The sequence below is a fragment of the Dendrobates tinctorius genome, unplaced genomic scaffold, assembly GCF_039654945.1.
Source record: "Dendrobates tinctorius isolate UK_male_01 unplaced genomic scaffold, ASM3965494v1 ptg000051l, whole genome shotgun sequence".
Taxonomy (NCBI): domain Eukaryota; kingdom Metazoa; phylum Chordata; class Amphibia; order Anura; family Dendrobatidae; genus Dendrobates; species Dendrobates tinctorius.
Window position 1 is genome coordinate 10,386,124 of NW_027361719.1, and position 17,792 is coordinate 10,403,915.

Genomic DNA, 17,792 nt, shown 5'->3' on the forward strand with positions numbered 1-17,792 from the left:
TACAGCCAGAGTCGGGTTCCTTTGGCAGCCCGTACAGCCAGTGTTAGGTTCCTTTGGCAGCCCGTACAGCCAGAGTCGGGTCCCTTTGGCAGCCCGTACAGCCAGAGTCGGGTCCCTTTGGCAGCCCGTACAGCCAGAGTCGGGTCCCTTTGGCAGCCCGTACAGCCAGAGTCGGGTCCCTTTGGCAGCCCGTACAGCCAGAGTCGGGTCCCTTTGGCAGCCCGTACAGCCAGAGTCGGGTCCCTGCGGCAACCCGTACAGCCAGAGTCGGGTCCCTGCGGCAACCCGTACAGCCAGTGTTAGGTTCCTTTGGCAGCCCGTACAGCCAGAGTCGGGTCCCTGCGGCAGCCCGTACAGCCAGAGTCGGGTCCCTGTGGCAGCCCGTACAGCCAGTGTTAGGTTCCTTTGGCAGCCCGTTCAGCCAGAGTCGGGTCCCTGCGGCAGCCCGTACAGTCAGTGTTTCGTATGGAGAAGTAAATAAAGTTACAAAGCTTCTCCTAATCACTACAATGTTAATCATGGACAGTACGTTGCTGCCATTCGTGTGCTGTCCGTGATTTTCCCAGATTCATATATTTGAATTGGTACTTTTTCATCTATGACATTGATTAAAAAAAAAAAAAAAAAAAAGAAAAAGGCATTTGAACAGCCAAATAGAGTATAATGGGTGCATGTTCTGCCCATGCAACTACCAGATAGAACAAGTAGATGAAAGACACGTATGATTGAGGCTTCAGACTGAAACATTTTCCTACCAAATCCCCCCCCCATGCCCTCACTAACAAGTGGCAGAGACTTCTCTTATGTGAGGAGCAAGGCATGATGAGAGCCACGACAACAATGTTACTGCCCATCAGCAGTCATGTGCCAGTATTCTTGAGAGGCAATGGCTGAACCCCCGGGTGACTGCCACAATCAACTACAGACACTTGTCAAAAACGTTATGAGCCGAGAGGAGGTGGCTAGAATTTATTTCCATATTTGAGCACAACACTGTGGTTTTGACATGTTTCCCCTCTTAGGCTGGAAACCTCACGACTTTAGTTTTTGAAGCCCCGGTACACTGCCCTCAGTTTCATAGAGGAAGAAAGGCGACAGGTTCTGCTAAAAGTGTAATGCCAGACGGCTGCTCGACAAGCCAAATGTAAAAACCAGGCAGGAACCCGACACTTTTTTCGCTGACAACTCTTGCACAATACGGAACTGATTCAAAGAGTTAATGCCAGTTTTCTGGCATAAAAAAAAAAAAAAAAAAAATCACACTATCAAATGTAGCATTTTGTTTTGCACAATGTGAAGCTGCACAAAAATGTCGCGACTTGTGTTTTTTTTTTTTTTTACACCAATCCCGGTGAGCATCACCAAAGTGGGCACAGCACAAGTGGAATGGGGTGTGGCAGCGCCCAGATACCAAATTCATAGTTACACACGAAATGTTACTCCAATCCCAGAACGGCAGCAACATTCTGGTGAGTGGCACAGAGGCACACGCCACTGAGAAGATGTGATTCAGTGGCCAAATGTCTTCTGAACTCAACTCAATCGAAATACATAAGGAATTCTGAAGAGGCAAGTTGTTAATTTCTTACCATCCAGCCTCCAGAATAGATCGTCCTTGAAGAATGGAAAATGATACATGCTGCAATATTCACCAACTTGTTCATTCGGTGCCTGGAAGACTTGGTGCGGTCCTTAAAAATCATTTGGGTCATACAAAATTCTAAATTAGTTTTTGATGTGGAATGTATTCATTTTTGCATAAACCAATTTGGCGTAAAACTGAAGATTTTGTAATGAATGTTATATTATTAACCCTTACTTTCATGTTACGGGTTAAAAAAAATATTCTATGAAATTCAGTCTTGTCAAAATGTGGGACATTGTTCTTGTGTTCAGTGAGATATTGATTAAAATCATACTTTACAAAGGGGGTGTACTCATTTATTCTGAGCACGGCATGTGCTATGAACCGTGTGTAATGCAGTCAACTTTTAAAATGAAACACAGCAACCAAACAACCCCTAACACAGAAGTCCATGCACAATTTCCATATAGCATGCACATTTTATTACAACAGATTTGCCCTCTACACAGGGTTTTCATTTCACTGTAAGTGAACAGTCACTATTTTGCACAATATCATGCTCTTCTCATGGATCGGTCACACAGCCCCGTGTATCAAGCCTTATAGATGTGAGACATTATATGGAGGAAGCCTCACACTCTTCTAATAACTAATGTAAGACTTGGATTTTATTTGCCCTTTTGGAAAAAAAAAAAAAAAAAAATCCATGGACACCTTAAGCACGAAAAAAAAAACTTAACCTTATATTTGTTTTCTACATAGGTTACAAATTTTCATTTCTTTATTCATTCTGATATGCAGTTCCTGCCTGATCCCAGTTTCAGATTTTACTGTTATGAGAGCGTTTCTCCCAGTAATAAAGGCTGGATGTTAGGTGAGCGCATGGCCAGGGTGTTGCTGTGTTCATGCGCTCATAGCAGCAAAGCTTCTATCCTGCACTTATTTCTTGTCTTGTGGTTCCCTAGCTATCTATACCATGCTGGATGTGCCATCCCTGAGATGGCACATGCTGTCTACATTGTGGAAATCCATGTAAAATACCCTCCCTGTTGCCATCACTTATACTGAGATAAAGGAGAGGGAGAGCAGAGAGCAATCAGGAGATCTGTGACCACTTCTGCAAGGACACTTTGCAGCAGCAAAACAAACTTATAATGAACACGATTTACAAAGTTGCCCAACTTTGCATTTAGGAAGCAAATATAATTCTGTGTGAAGGTGTACATAGCTTTTAAACAATCCATAAAGTTTTCCGGTCACAGGACTTTCCTGAGACCATCACACTGTTCCAGCCACGACACAAGAATGCAGGAGCGCACGGAGATTACACCCCGTCTTGCGCTATTATTTGGAGTGAACAGTTTTCTGTGGATGCAGTGTTGTGTTTGTACCCTACTCCAAGCACCCAGACTATCATAATTGCTTTACTACATATATATATATATAAAATACGCAACAATGAAATTGTGGATTGATACATTAATATGCAAATGATGAGAACTTTTTTTTTCCCCAAAATATAACCATTTATTCAGTATCAACTATTAGCGCCCCAGTCCTATTCTCAGGACTATGGTCCGAGGTGGCATATTGTATGGAAGCCATCTCACTCTCACCTTCATTCCAGGTACACCAAGAGTTCTGTATTACATTGAATTGGTGGTGGAGTCAGTGGTACGACCACTTCTAGAAAGTGTCTTACAATCCATTTTTCAACACAACTCCAGGCCACATGCTATTTGTGCTCCCGTGAGCAGCCTGCGTGGCCTGAACGTGGTACCAGCATCTCCAGACTTACTTCCCATTAAGCACATTTTGGATGTCCTTGGTCAGCAATTGTAAATGGAGCTGCCAGCAGCGGATCTTGATGATTTGGCCAAGTGCATTCCACGTGGCAGAATGTTTCTCAGATAACAATAACCTCACTGAAAGCAGCCAAGGCGTGTATGTGCAGGAATTTCTGTGCCTGATGCTCAATATTTCATACTGAATAAAGCGAGAGGTTTTTTTTTTTTTTTTTTTAAGTTTTGTCATAATTTGCATCTCATTAAAGGGAACCTGTCAATTCCCCCATGCCCTCCAACCCAGCAGCTTTCACCTATGTATGATTTAACTCCCTGCCTAACCGGCCCTGTATAATGCAATCCAGTTAAGTAAAATGTTCAAAAAAAGCATTTATAATGTCCTTGTTTCTTATGCTAATTAGGGCTTTGACTTGTCCATGGGGTGCTAGTTACTCCACATTAGTCAGCCCTCCTTCCATGTTATCACACCTCTGTGGACATGATAATATGATTTGCAACAGCGGAGTCATCACCGCTCATGCAAATCTCAAGCAGGCGCGCCGCTCACTTTGGCAGAGTCACTGCCCCTCTCTGTAGCTGGATGCACGCCTCCTGGCTTTTGAGGCGAACTGCGCATACCCAGAAGACTTCAGCAGGAGCTGCTAATCAAAAGGGGTGGGCAGGGTTATAAAGGGCTCAAAATCATAGAATCAGTTCCCTCTGGTGCCGAGCTGTCACAACTGCTGCATCCAGTAATCTAAGCGACACATCCCTGGAATCAGGGACTCTGGCCGTACCTTGTGCTTTTGTCAGATTACATAGCAAAAACCTATTGACTGACGCAACTTAAAAATTCTCACATTTTATATCAATTAAGGAAGGAGTGAGTACCGACACTGCTCTGACTTAAATAGCGGTGTCTTCCCTTACATGACATCACACGAGACCTCAGAAGACTCCAGTACTTTGGCGAAACAAGGAACCCTGCCTCTATTTGTAAATTAGGCTATAGTATCATTCAGTAGGCAGTGCCCGTGCAAAAGAATGGAACATAAATTACCAAGTCCTGCCCTTTCAGCCAAGAGGACATTTCTACAAGACTGATTCATGATCTTGCAGAAGAAGCTGCAGACTAACAGAGGAGGATGATATTTCTTGCTTAATTTAATCATTCATTTTTGGGATTACAGATCCTTTAATTCTCTTATTACCTAATAGGTTCCTCCATAACGTGTGCGAACATGCAAATACACATAAGAGTGCACGATACTGAAGCTCCTCTTCCACAGGACATGCGCGAACACGCTCTGATAATAGCAATATGGCCAAGACCTTGGAGGGAAAATGCTCAATATAGAAGCTCCTGCCAGGGATCTGTGAAATGAGACGGATGCAGGCGTGTTCTAGAAATGTGAAGTCGCCAAGTCACATCGATCCTGTCTGTCCGGAGAGGATACTAATAAGAAAAAGGGTTACACTCAAGGTCCACACAGCAAACAGCAGACTGTGCACGGAAGCCATCATTAACTTCTGTAGTGGAAACGTGCCATTAGATACTGGCCAATTGTGGACGGGGCGTTACGGGAACGCTAAAACCAGGACTCCAGCAACTCTAGATGCCGACGTCCTTGGATACACAGTACAAGGTGTGAAGGCGCTGAGCCTGTCTGGGAGGAGAGTACAAGATTTGTTTTCTTAGTTTCAAATTATTACCCAAATCCTGGGGCAATTGAAAATAATTTGTGTGGGAAAATTCCCTTTATACCTTGTACATGAGGTGCAAAGGAAGAAAATAAGCATCATGTCAATTCTGGAAACATCTGTGATAGCTGAAACGATTAAAAGGTGTCTATTGGAATAAATTAAAAGCAGAAAGAAGATGCCCCATACACTTATAGCATTCTGCCATGAGTTGAATAATAAACTCTTAGTAGGTTTAACCTTCTTTTCTTAGAACATAAGTAAAATGATTGGAGAACCTCATGAGACAGCCCCGAGGCTTTCACTAGATAGACCCAGGCACGTCACATAAAAATGGCCAGTGCTGGCAACACACACGATCAGCAACTCACCGGTCTCTACATACCGTAATTCACATGACCAGTGCAGCCAATCACTGACCTTACTAGTCAGTGATCGGTAAGCATCACCACTGAGGCCAGCAATTGGCAGCAGTGGTCATATGAGTGATGTAATCACTGCGGGAAATAAGCAGAAACTGGTGGGACTGCCAGAGTTGGAGATTAAAGTGACAATCACCCCCAAAACACTGACTAAGCCCCTTAGACATGTAAGTGATGGACTTGGCCAGAAAATTACACATTTTTGTTATGCAAATGAGGAGGCTTCAGTGCACCATAAGTGTCGCCTAGAGCCAAGTGCACCGTTTTGTCCCTTTAATTTGCATCCTGAGCACTGGTACATCTTGTTTGATGGCACCTTCACACGGACACTGCAGCCACACTCACATAGTGACATTGCTGGCTCTGGGTTCCTGTCTGCGAACACCAATTGGTAATGTACTACAGACAGGAGCCATTGATGAAAGCCGGCAATTACACTACGCGAGTGTGGCTGCAGAGTCTGTGTGAAAGAGCACAGCAGCCACCTGAGTTCATGCACTGCTCACCTGGGCGCTGTCAATCAAGACATATCAGTGCTCAGGATGCAAATTGAGGGCACAAAACACCGCACCCAGCTCATGGCCGCCCCAAGGAGCCACAGATCCCCCTCATTTGCATACAAACTATATAGCTTTTATGTTACCTAAACCACTAGAATCTACACCACAGCCAGGGCCGTATTTAGAGTTTATGCTGCCCTAGGCACTTTTAGTGCTGTCTCCCCCATTGGTGAGTATGACTAATCCAGACACTTAGGCTACTTTCACATCAGCATTTTTTGCAAATCTCCTCATTGCACCCATTTCCCCAGTGCGGCCATCTCCTTGCTGCACCTATTTCTCCAGTGCAGCCATCTCCCCAGTGCAGGCTCCATTCATTCTCCACTCAGCTCATCCCCCCCCCCCCCCCAAGCGCTCATTCTCCACCCCGCTGCTCAGTCTCCCCCTGGCTCATCCCCCCAGCCCCCATTCTCCCTCCCCCTGGCTCATTCCCCTCCCCCTGGCTCATTCTCCACCCCGCTGCTCAGTCTCCCCACGGCCCCATTCTCCACCCCGCTGCTCAGTCTCCCCACGGCCCCATTCTCCACCCCGCTGCTCAGTCTCCCCACGGCCCCCATTCTCCCCCGAGCTCATTCCCCCCCCCCCCCGGCGCTCATTCTCCACCCCGCTGCTCAGTCTCCCCACGGCCCCCATTCTCCCCCGGCTCATATTCTCCCCCCGGCCCATTCCTCTCCCTGCTGCTCAGTCTCCCCTCGGCCCCCATTCTCCCCCCCCCCCCCCCCCGACTCATTTCTCTCCCCGCTGTTCAGTCTTCCCCCGGCTCCCATTCTCCCCATGGCTTATTCCCCCCGTGCTCATTCCTCCCGGCCCCCATCCTCCCCCTGGCTCATTCCCCCCGCGCTCATTCCCCTTGGCCCCCATTCTCCATCCAGCTCACCTGAGTCATAGCGCAGTCTGGTCCCTGCTCCTGCTGCATGGCGCCGGTATTTTGAGTTCTTCTCGTTTGTGTGAGCGTGCGGTCACGTGGTACCGCTCATTAAGGTCTTGAATACAGGTGCCACGCCTATGAGAGTGGCGTGGCGTCCATATTCATGACCTTAATGAGCGGTACCTCACGCTCACACAGGAAGAATAGATATCGGCGCAGGACCATCGGAGCTGCAGCAGGCACCGCTGGAGCCTGGAGGAGGAGGTGAGTATGATTGGGGGGGGGGGGGGGGGTGAACGAGGGGACAAAAAAAAACCCTTGCTCAGGTGCCACCTCCCCGCTAAGTCCCGCCCTAGGCACGTGCCCTCCAGTGCTTAAAGGCAAATACGGCCCTGACCACTGCTATGATTTATGAGGCCGGATGCCCTGTACCATACATAAGTGGTATTATTAGCATTTTAGGGGCACACTTCCCTTACATAGGGAGGTACAGGGCAGATTATTGTGCCAATTCTCTGCTCTTAGCCACATGGTTTCCATCCTAGGAGACCCCCATAAGCAGCAGCCCCAGCTCAGAGTGATCCCAGTGTTGGGCTCCATTCACACATCACATGCTGTCAGTGACTGTGCTGACCAGACTCCTGCAGTTCTAGTACATGGCTGAGGGTTGTGCCCTTCTCCCACCACACTTCACTGTAGGCCGATTGCTGAGGCGCGGTAATGCCGCCAGCACAGGGGATGGCAGGCGCTGGGATAAGCCTCGCAGTACAGGCGGGAGCAGCACACGGCACTCACCATGTAAACCACGTTGAGCGCACACAGCGCATTCTTAGAGCAGGTGAAGCCGCCGCACACCATCCTCCTCCTCACACCGGGGACACCCGGGACTCGGTAACAATGGGGATGTCTCTTTAAGAGGGAAGACTCTTCTCTTTCCCCTCTGCTCACCGCTAGCCGGTGACGTCACAGACCCCGCCCCTAGGAAAATCTCTGCAGAACGGTCATTGGCTACATAGCACGCAGCAAGCCCTATCACTATTTCCGGGGAAGGTACTAGCTTCCGACGCAGAGATGACGTCACCGGAAGTAGGCTGTACTATCCGACATGTTGCTACACCTGCCACTTCCTGTGATAGAGAACGTGTGCACATAAAGCATTGGATAAAGGCTAAATCCAAGTTTGTTAAAGGACCTTTGATGACGTCATGCCATGCGACCAGAAGAGGCGGCGCCTCTTCCTCCATAGAGCAGAGCAGAGACAATGAAGCTGTGGATGTCATGGTGGGATTTGGAGTATTTTATGCGGGATTTTGAGTGTTTTGGGGTCACAGATCAGGTAAGTGGATGTTCATGCATGAGCTGAAAGTCTGCCTGGGGAGAAGGGGGTGATGTTGCTTGCATGAGGCTGCATGTGAATGCTGGAGGAAGGGTCTGCCTGAGGAGAAGGGGGTGATGTTGGTTGCATGGGGCTGCATGTGCATGCTGGAGAGGGGGTCTGCCTGGGGAGAAGGGGGTGGTGATGCTTGCATGGGGCTGCATGTGCATGCTGGAGGGGGGTCTGCCTGGAGAGAAGGGGGTGATGTTGCTTGCATGGGGCTGCATGTGCGTACTGGAGAGGGAGGGGGGTCTGCCTGGGGAGAAGGGGGTGATGGGGCTGCATGTGCATGCTGGAGGGGGGGTCTGCTTGTGGAGAAGGGGGTGATGCTTGCATGGGGCTGGATGCTGGAGGGGGGTCTGCCTGTGGAGAAGGAAGGGGGTGATGTTGCTTGCATGGAGCTGGATGCTGGAGGGGGGTCTGCCTGTGGAGAAGGGAGGGGGTGATGTTGCTTGCATGGGGCTGGATGCTGGAAGGGGGTCTGCCTGTGGAGAAGGGAGGGGGTGATGTTGCTTGCATGGGGCTGGATGCTGGAGGGGGGTCTGCCTGTGGAGAAGGGAGGGGGTGATGTTCCTTGCATGGGGCTGGATGCTGGAGGGGGGGTCTGCCTGGGGAGAAGGGAGGGGGTGATGTTGCTTGCATGGGGCTGCATGGGGCTGGATGCTGGAGGGGGGGTCTGCCTGGGGAGAAGGGAGGGGGTGATGTTGCTTGCATGGGGCTGCATGTGCATGCAGGAGGGGGGGTCTGCCTGGGGAGAAGGGAGGGGGTGATGTTGCTTGCATGGGGCTGCATGTGCATGCTGGAGGGGGGGTCTGCCTGGGGAGAAGGGAGGGGGTGATGTTGCTTGCATGGGGCTGCATGTGCATGCTGGAGGGGGGGTCTGCCTGGGGAGAAGGGTGATGCTGCTTGCATGGGACTGCATGCTGGGAGTCTGCCTGGGGAAGTGGGTGTAGGTTGCACGGGACTGCGTGCTTGGGGTGTGCCTAGGGACGGAATTGCGCTGTCGCGTGCAACCAAGGCTTGCCCACAGCGCCTCAACTTTAAGGCCAGGGATCCACTGTTTTGGTCACTGTGATATGGTAGTGGGCTTTATACAGTCTGATCAGAATGTAAAGTAATAACCTCATGTTCATTTTGTACATTTTAGCTGATGGGCATTAGATCAAGGTATGAATATTGGGAGGTGCGGCCATGTCTTTTTGTACAACTTAGGCAGGAATTTTCTTTATAAAATGTCTGTTTTATTCTAGGTGTTGTGGATTTCCTCCATTTTCACCGTGCCCGCCACAGTAGTGACCTCTTTGGAAGCCAATTCATCATTTGTCATCTCTCCACTAAGTGGAGTGCTGGTGCCTCCACCATCCGTGTTCTGCCAAAATAGGTGTAACCCAGCGCCCCTCCGATGTCCAATAGATGAGTCTAAGATCTCTGAAATTACCCTCCCCTCTTCCCATGGCTTGCTAGGGTTGGTCCTGAGGGGGCCTACCACCTTTTCATTTCCTTTGTCCAATATTTAGTTCTCACCTTTACCGTATCTGCTTTGCATACTCTCTGTACTGTTTGCTTCTCTGTCTTTTTTTTCAGGGCTTTGTTTTTGTTTTGTTTTTTTTGGGTCATCCTAGGACGTGTTATCTATGGCACAGGTCCCACCTAGGTCTCCTTCCCATTACCCTCGCTCGTGTCCTATAGTGTATTCAATGAGAAATGAATTTTGTTCTAAGTACCACAATACAATTTTTGCAGCTAAAGCACAGGGGACTTTGGTACAAAATGTTTTTTTTTTTGTCATTAATCTCTAATGTGCCTTAATGCGTTTTAGAAATCAAAACAATGAATTATCATTCATTTGTATGTATGTATATATTTTAGTTCTATTTGACTTGTAATAAAATTGACAGATATGAGTTGAATTTTCATTTCTAGAATGATAAAGCTCGGTGTGACATTAGTGGAGTTCCGTATTTTTCGCTTTGTAAGACGCACTTTTTTCCCCTAAAGTTGGGAAAATGGGGGTGCGTCTTACAAAGCGTACATGCCTTACCGATACTGTGGGTGTAGGCCGAAGGCTGGGATGAGGGGGGTGTCCGGGTGCCTGGTGGTTGCTGGCTGCTGCTGCGGGTGTCTCCAGTGCCTAGCAGTGCTGTATGGGTGTCTGGCGCTGCCCGGGACTCTGCCGACATTTTGCGACATGCCATAGCCCCAGTACTTCTATGGTTTCTTGTGCGTATGCTGTGGACTCCGGGAATATGGCCGCCACTGGGGGCTGCGCATGCACAGACTGTGATCTTGGGACCAAGATCTCAAGAGATGAGATCTCAGCGCTGAAATCTCATCTCTCGAGATATTGGTCCCGAGATCACTGGCGGCGGACAGATTATCGGAGTCCTTCAAATGCACAGGGAAACGTGGAAGTATCGGGGCTCTGGCATGTCGCAAAATGTCGGCAGAGCCCCGGGCAGTGCCGGAGACACCAGCAACCGCCGGAGACCCCGCACCAGCGCACTGCACATCAGAGCACCCCCTCATCCCTGCCTGCGACCTGCAGAATCACCCCACTCCTGCCTCCTCCAGCAGCGACCCTGAGACACCGCTTCACCGCAGCCACCACCCCCGGGGAAGCAATAAGACACATGGATAATAAGAAGCACCACCATTTTATGAAAAAATATTTTTTTATTTTTCTCCGAAAAATAAGGTAAATGCAGTTGGATCTGTATCGGGCTGTGTCCACACATTGCGGTTTATTGGGGGAACTATCTGCAGGGAAGTCCTTACCAGTAGACCACACCCGCACTTCCATGGAGCCCGTACAGCTGGACCAGCTGTATGGGTTTTATTTGTCCAGAATTTTTTTTTTTCTTAAAAATACATAAGCTGCTTTTCGCTGAGGGTTTGACTGCTGCTGTCACCATTGATGGGACAGGCTATGGCAGTGATGGTGAACCTTTCTGAGACCGAGTGCCCAAACTGCAACCTAAAACCCAATTATTTATGACGAAGTGCCAAATGCCCCATCATGATCCCCTTCTTGTAGTAATATGCCCCATCATGATCCCCTTCTTGTAGTAATATGCCCCATCATGATCCCCTTCTTGTAGAAATATGCCCCATCATGATCCCCTTCTTAATCACCTTGTGGTAACCTTAACTTCTAACAAAGACCAGGTGCCACACAATGGTACATCTCAAAAATACAAATTTTATTAAATATACACAATTTATACACCGATTAAAAGAAGGTGCCAGACCAATCCCAAGAAGACCAATAAATTATGGAAGTACGACACGCCTCCATGATGAAGCAGTGCGAAACGCGCGTCAGGGCATAGGAGACGCCTGGGAAGCACCACCTATTTTGCGGTATGTTATTATGGCAAACATCCATGTATCCTAGCGTTACATTGTGAAGCTAGGAGCACTGTTAGGGAGTGTGCACTGGGGTAGTGAGTTTACAGTCCTTATTGACATGCCTATGGGCGGTCCCTTATTTCACTAGTGGCTGCCTTCCCTGTTTACATTCCTGCTTGATGGGATAATGTGTATCACACTATATAGGATTATTAGTGTTGGATGAGAGGGAGTGCCGCTGGGGTAACGTGTTGTTATCCCTTTAATCACATATGCCTGAAGGCAGTTTACGATTTAACAGTGGTTAATGCTCCCCCTGTATACACAATCTACTTTTTCCCATAATGTGCTATATAGGAATGCCTTTTGCAAAATATTTCGGTGTTGTACTTCCATAATTTATGGGTCTTCTTGGGATTGGTCTGGCACCTTCTTTTAATCTGTGTATAAATTGTGTATATTTAATAAAATTTGTATTTTTGAGATGTACCATTGTGTGGCACCTGGTCTTTGTTAGAAGTTAAGGTTACCACAAGGTGATTCTGTTGTTTTATAGCGCATGCATCATCCTCCTATTGGAGGTCAGCACTAAAGTGGGCGTTATTTGTGAGGATTATGATCCCCTTGTAGTAATGTGCCCCATCATGATCCCCTTTTTGTAGTAGTAATCCTCATCGTGGTCCCATTTATGCAGAAATATGCCCCATCATGATCCCATTCATGCAGAAATATGCCCCAGATGCAGACATATGCCCCATCATGATCCTCTTCATGTAGAAATTGCCCGTTCCACCACCTCCATCATTTCCTCCTCCCCATCACCCCATCATTGCCTTCTCCACATCACTGGCCCTCTCCCCATCACTCCCATCATTCCCCTCTCCCCATCACTCCCATCATTGGCCCTCTCCCCGTCACACACACCACCGGCCAAACTCACCTCTCCGCGCGCTGGCAGCTTCCTTCCTCTCACACACTGAGCGGCTAGGCCGCGGCTGAGTGACATCACTCAGCTCCATGGCCGCGCCACTCAATAAGTGAGAGGAAGTGACAGGAAGGAAGCTGCAGCTCCAGAGCAGTGAGGCTAAGCCAGCTGAGAGGGCTCTGTGCGCCCTGTCTGGCACGCGTGCCATAGGTTCGCCATCATTGGGCTATGGCATATTTTCCAGAGGAAAAATACCTTTGTAATGTTAGGCAATATTCACATTTTATTTTTTGGGTGCTAATGGTTTACAAAATGATGACGACCTGTGACAGAGCTTGAATGAATGTGTTGCATGGATTTATGTCTTGCTACAGTTGTGGCCAAAAGTATTGACACCCCTGCAATTCTGTCAGATAATACTCAGTTTCTTCCTGAAAATGATTGCAAATTCTTTGGTATTATTATCTTCATTTAATTTGTCTTAAATGAAAAAACACAAAAAGAATTGTCCTAAAGCCAAATTGGATATAATTCCACACCAAACATAAAAAAGAGGGTGGACAAAAGTATTGGCACTGTTCGAAAAATCATGTGATGCTTCTCTAATTTGTGTAATTAACAGCACCTGTAACTTACCTGTGGCACCTAACAGGTGTTGGCAATAACTAAATCACACTTGCAGCCAGTTGACATGGATTAAAGTTGACTCAACCTCTGTCCTGTGTCCTTGTGTGTACCACATTGAGCATGGAGAAAAGAAAGAAGACCAAAGAACTGTCTGAGGACTTGAGAAACCAAATTGTGAGGAAGCATGAGCAATCTCAAGGCTACAAGTCCATCTCCAAAGACCTGAATGTTCCTGTGTCTACTGTGCGCAGTGTCATCAAGAAGTTTAAAGCCCATGGCACTGTGGCTAACTTCCCTAGATGTGGACGGAAAAGAAAAATTGACAAGAGATTTCAACGCAAGATTGTGCGGATGTTGGATAAAGAACCTCGACTAACATCCAAACAAGTTCAAGCTGCCCTGCAGTCCGAGGGTACAACAGTGTCAACCCGTACTATCTGTCGGCGTCTGAATGAAAAGGGACTGTATGGTAGGAGACCCAGGAAGACCCCACTTCTTACCCTGAGACATAAAAAAAACCAGGCTGGAGTTTGCCAAAACTTACCTGAAAAAGCCTAAAACGTTTTGGAAGAATGTTCTCTGGTCAGATGAGACAAAAGTAGAGCTTTTTGGGCAAAGGCATCAACATAGAGTTTACAGGAGAAAAAAAGAGGCATTCAAAGAAAAGAACACGGTCCCTACAGTCAAACATGGTGGAGGTTCCCTGATGTTTTGGGGTTGCTTTGCTGCCTCTGGCACTGGACTGCTTGACCGTGTGCATGGCATTATGAAGTCTGTAGACTACCAACAAATTTTGCAGCATAATGTAGGGCCCAGTGTGAGAAAACTGGGTCTCCCTCAGAGGTTATGGGTCTTCCAGCAGGACAATGACCCAAAACACACTTCAAAAAGCAATAGAAAATGGTTTGAGAGAAAGCACTGGAGACTTCTAAGGTGGCCAGCAATGAGTCCAGACCTGAATCCCATAGAACACCTGTGGAGAGATCTAAAAATGGCAGTTTGGAGAAGGCACCCTTCAAATATCGGACATGGAGCAGTTTGCCAAAGAAGAATGGTCTAAAATTCCAGCAGAGCATTGTAAGAAACTAATTGATGGTTACCGGAAGCGGTTGGTCGCAGTTATTTTGGCTAAAGGTTGTGCAACCAAGTATTAGGCTGAGGGTGCCAATACCGTCTGGCCCATTTTTGGAGTTTTGTGTGAAATGATCAATGTTTTGCTTTTTGCTTCATTCTCTTTTGTGTTTTTTCATTTAAGACAAATTAAATGAAGATAATAATACCAAAGAATTTGTGTTTGCAATCATTTTCAGGAAGAAACTGAGTATTATCTGACAGAATTGCAGGGGTGTCAATACTTTTGGCCACAACTGTACATCAATGAAGGAATGTGCTCCTCAGACCTCTTGGAGACTTTACAACCCTGGATCAGACCTAAAATCACAGGACAATAAGGGCATGTGCACACGTTGCGGATTGCTGTGCGGAATCTGCATCTTTTGGCAGAATCCGCAGGTCAAAATCCGAGCGGTTTTTTATGTGGATTTTGTGCGGATTTCGCCTGCGTTATTACACCTGCAGGTTCCTATAATGGAATGGGTGTAAAAACGTTGCGGAATCCGCACAAAGAATTGACATGCTGTGGACAAAAACCCGCTGCGTTTCCGTGCTGACTTTTCCGCAGCGTGTGCACAGCGTTTTTTTTTTTCTTCATAGAATAACATTGTACTGTAAATCACTTGCGGATCCGCAGGAAATCCGCAACGTGTGCACATACCCTAAAACCTCACCCTCCTTATCTATGAACTGCCCCAATATTTATGGCCACAACTGTGTATCACTCTCCCATATTGATAGTTCTGCTTCCCTTGTCTTATTTCCTGCCAGTACTGCTCTGTATAATATGTGACTCTTCACATTTTGTGTCTCGCTCTGGCATAATAATCAGCTGAGTGCAATCCTCTGCATATTGGCCTGCACTCGGAGCAATGTTATTCTATCAGGCCGGGCCGATCTGTGGGGTTTTCTCATCTGGACTCGCTTGCAATGTGACTGAACTCAGATGGTCTGAGCAGAAAACATTGAATGCCATACGGCCCATCCGTGTGACATTTATAATGATACAATTCTGTAATATGGAAAATGAAAATGGTCCTGTAAAAGATTAGTAACTCATGATTAACAAAAAATGGGCTAGCACAATAATGAGAAGTGAGAACAAATCATCCCTGTCAAGATCTGATGTTGTGGGTTGTAATAATCACCTAGGCAGGTTACCGATGCAACTTTTTATTCCATAAATCCAGGGTTGTACAACAAATCCATGTAGATGGCCAACATGTAATTTCCTCATTCCACAACTTCCCCATGTGACATCTCCAAAACTCCATAGTCCATGGGGTCCTTTAAACGATGGTCCGTCTTCTGGTGGCAGTGGTCGTCTGCAGTACCTTTCGCTGAGCCTGTAGTCCATAAACACATGCAGCCGAAACAAACAAAACCGCAGCACTCCCAGGATGACTCGTAAATGGCCGTGCAGCAATTGGCAGGGAAGGCTGCAAGCGTATGTCCGGTGCTCGGCTTTCTCTGCTCTGCACGTGTGCGGTATTCACAGTCACGGAGTGCACAGCACCTGTGGAGAAACGGGGTTCGTGGGTGCTCTTGTCCACTGGCCTGGCTGTCTTTATAAAGACTGCATGGACCAGGGCTCATACCACTGAACGCCCGCTCTATCTCCTTGTGGACAGAACACTACACGGACAACGCAGGGTTAGGGTAAAATAGTGTGACCAAGCTTTTTTGAACCACAACACCCACTAGTAAACAGAACAATTACAGCAATTTCCCCAAGATGGTGCACATTACAAGGTCTCACCCCTCCGCTGACTCACCGGGATGCTAGTGGATGTTATGTCAGAGCTACCAGGGGCACTATTCCACCTGTGATAACACAGAAGGTCACGACAGGCATAGAGAGATAACCGAGAGCAATCCTGTGTTCTTTCACCTGGGTCTGACATACCCTCAGCTGGGATCCTGAAGAGTTTCTTGTGTTTTGGGTGTTTAGCAGAATGTGCGGCTGGTAGCTCTTTGTGATGAGATGAGACCCCGTCTCTCTGTCTCAGGGTCTTTTTATACCTGAGGCAGGTAAGCTATTTTTAGAATTACCCAGTGTCCTTCAGTACACCCTCATAGCCATTCCCCATCTACATTCAAAGTCAACAAACTGATTCCAGAATATAAACAAACATCAGATAAGCACACACTATGTTAGTATATCATTGTGCAAGTCAGTCTTCTTGACCTACCAGAATCCACACTTAAAGCCACAAGCCAAACATACAGACAAAAAGTCAATTCCTCCAGGCCTGCAAAAACATAGCCGTCTGGGCAATTAAGATATACTTTGGTTTCTTCACCGCACCTTTCTCGGTTTCTGTCATGAGGCACAAGGCACCTTTATCACCCACGGTTCCACTGTGGACAGCGAACGCAGCCTGCCGCAGCGCCGATGCTCGGATGGAGCGCGCTGCTTCTGGTTATCAGCAAACTGACTGCTGCAGCACGCGCTTTTCCTTTTATCCTACCCCGGGTCATGAGGTTGATCGGTTCCTCATTACTGCCCCGTGCAACATGGGAGGCAGCCTCAACAGTTCCGGACCTGGCTCGGTAAAGGTACCCACAGCCCGGTCTTCGTCCTTACAACAGCACCACCAGCAGTGTCACGAGAATCTCCACCCCGTCCCATGGAAGTGTTCAGCTCTCCATCACCCAAACCCTATAGAGAAAGAGGAAATACACTACCCGCCTGCTGGCCCTGGTCCTGAAAAACAGCATTTACAAATTCCTGGCCTTGGAAACGCTGCCAATCCATCTATTGGAGAAAACAGTTTTAAAAAAGTGATGGTGGTGGCTGTTGTGCAGTACGTTGTTCCCATCCACCACTAATTTTTCAAGCGGGCCAACCCTGTCCAGCACACACATAGCAGCCAAAATCAGGTGTGCACGGCGCAACGCCATCAGTGGCAAGGTACAGATAACTACAGACACGTGGAACAGTAAGCACGGGCAGGGACGTTACTGCGCAGGAGCTGTGGACAGTGATTAAACAAGAGACCGATGAGTGGTTGGGGCCGCTTAACATAAGTCTTGGCCTGGTGGTGTGCGATAACGTGCAAAATCTGATAGCAGTTCTAGGCCTAGCCTGTTTGATGTACATCCCTTGTGTTAGGCGTCAGGTTCCTCAGCTGCACAGCGGGAATCCAGAGCCTTGCATTCAGTGGTCTCCCATTCTCCATCGACCGCAGAGGAGCCTGCTCAGCAGTCCCGTCGTTCCCGACGTTCTGCTCAGACCAGCTCTGTGGGTCTGGCTGTTGCTGCCACCTCTGGGCCAGCAATAGCAACGCAGGCTGCTCAGCAGCAAGCCACTCCAGAGGCTAAGGTCTTCCGTCGCTCCACTGAGCATGCTCACAAGACGATTTCCCATTGGAGATCAGGAGTCACATGCACAGGTCCTTCTCCAGATCTGATTGGTCCATCTCAGGGATCTGGAAGCTTCCGGAAGGTCCCGGCTATAAAAGGTTTGCATGGCCGCTCGGCC

At 47.9% G+C, this 17,792-nt stretch overlaps 2 protein-coding genes across 3 annotated transcripts in view; one reads left to right on the forward strand and one right to left on the reverse strand.

Moving 5' to 3' along the window:
• TSPAN31 (tetraspanin 31) overlaps nt 1–7,850 on the reverse strand; it is a 31,363-nt gene extending 23,513 nt beyond the window's left edge. Inside the window, exon 1 of the mRNA XM_073576777.1 lies at nt 7,716–7,850. Coding sequence (XP_073432878.1) covers nt 7,716–7,778 — 63 coding nt within the window. The 5' untranslated portion in view covers nt 7,779–7,850. The remainder of the gene's footprint in view (nt 1–7,715) is intronic.
• Nucleotides 7,851–8,045: 195 nt separating this feature from the next.
• Nucleotides 8,046–17,792, forward strand: part of LOC141091288 (uridylate-specific endoribonuclease D-like) — a 184,411-nt gene continuing 174,664 nt past the window's right edge. Inside the window, exons 1-2 of one of the 2 annotated variants that reach the window (XR_012232472.1) lie at nt 8,046–8,256; nt 9,546–10,199. The gene's annotated coding sequence lies outside the window, so the exon portion shown is untranslated. Of the gene's footprint in view, nt 8,257–9,545; nt 10,200–17,792 lie in introns of those variants that run through there. The other variant, XM_073576776.1, reaches the window with a different exon arrangement.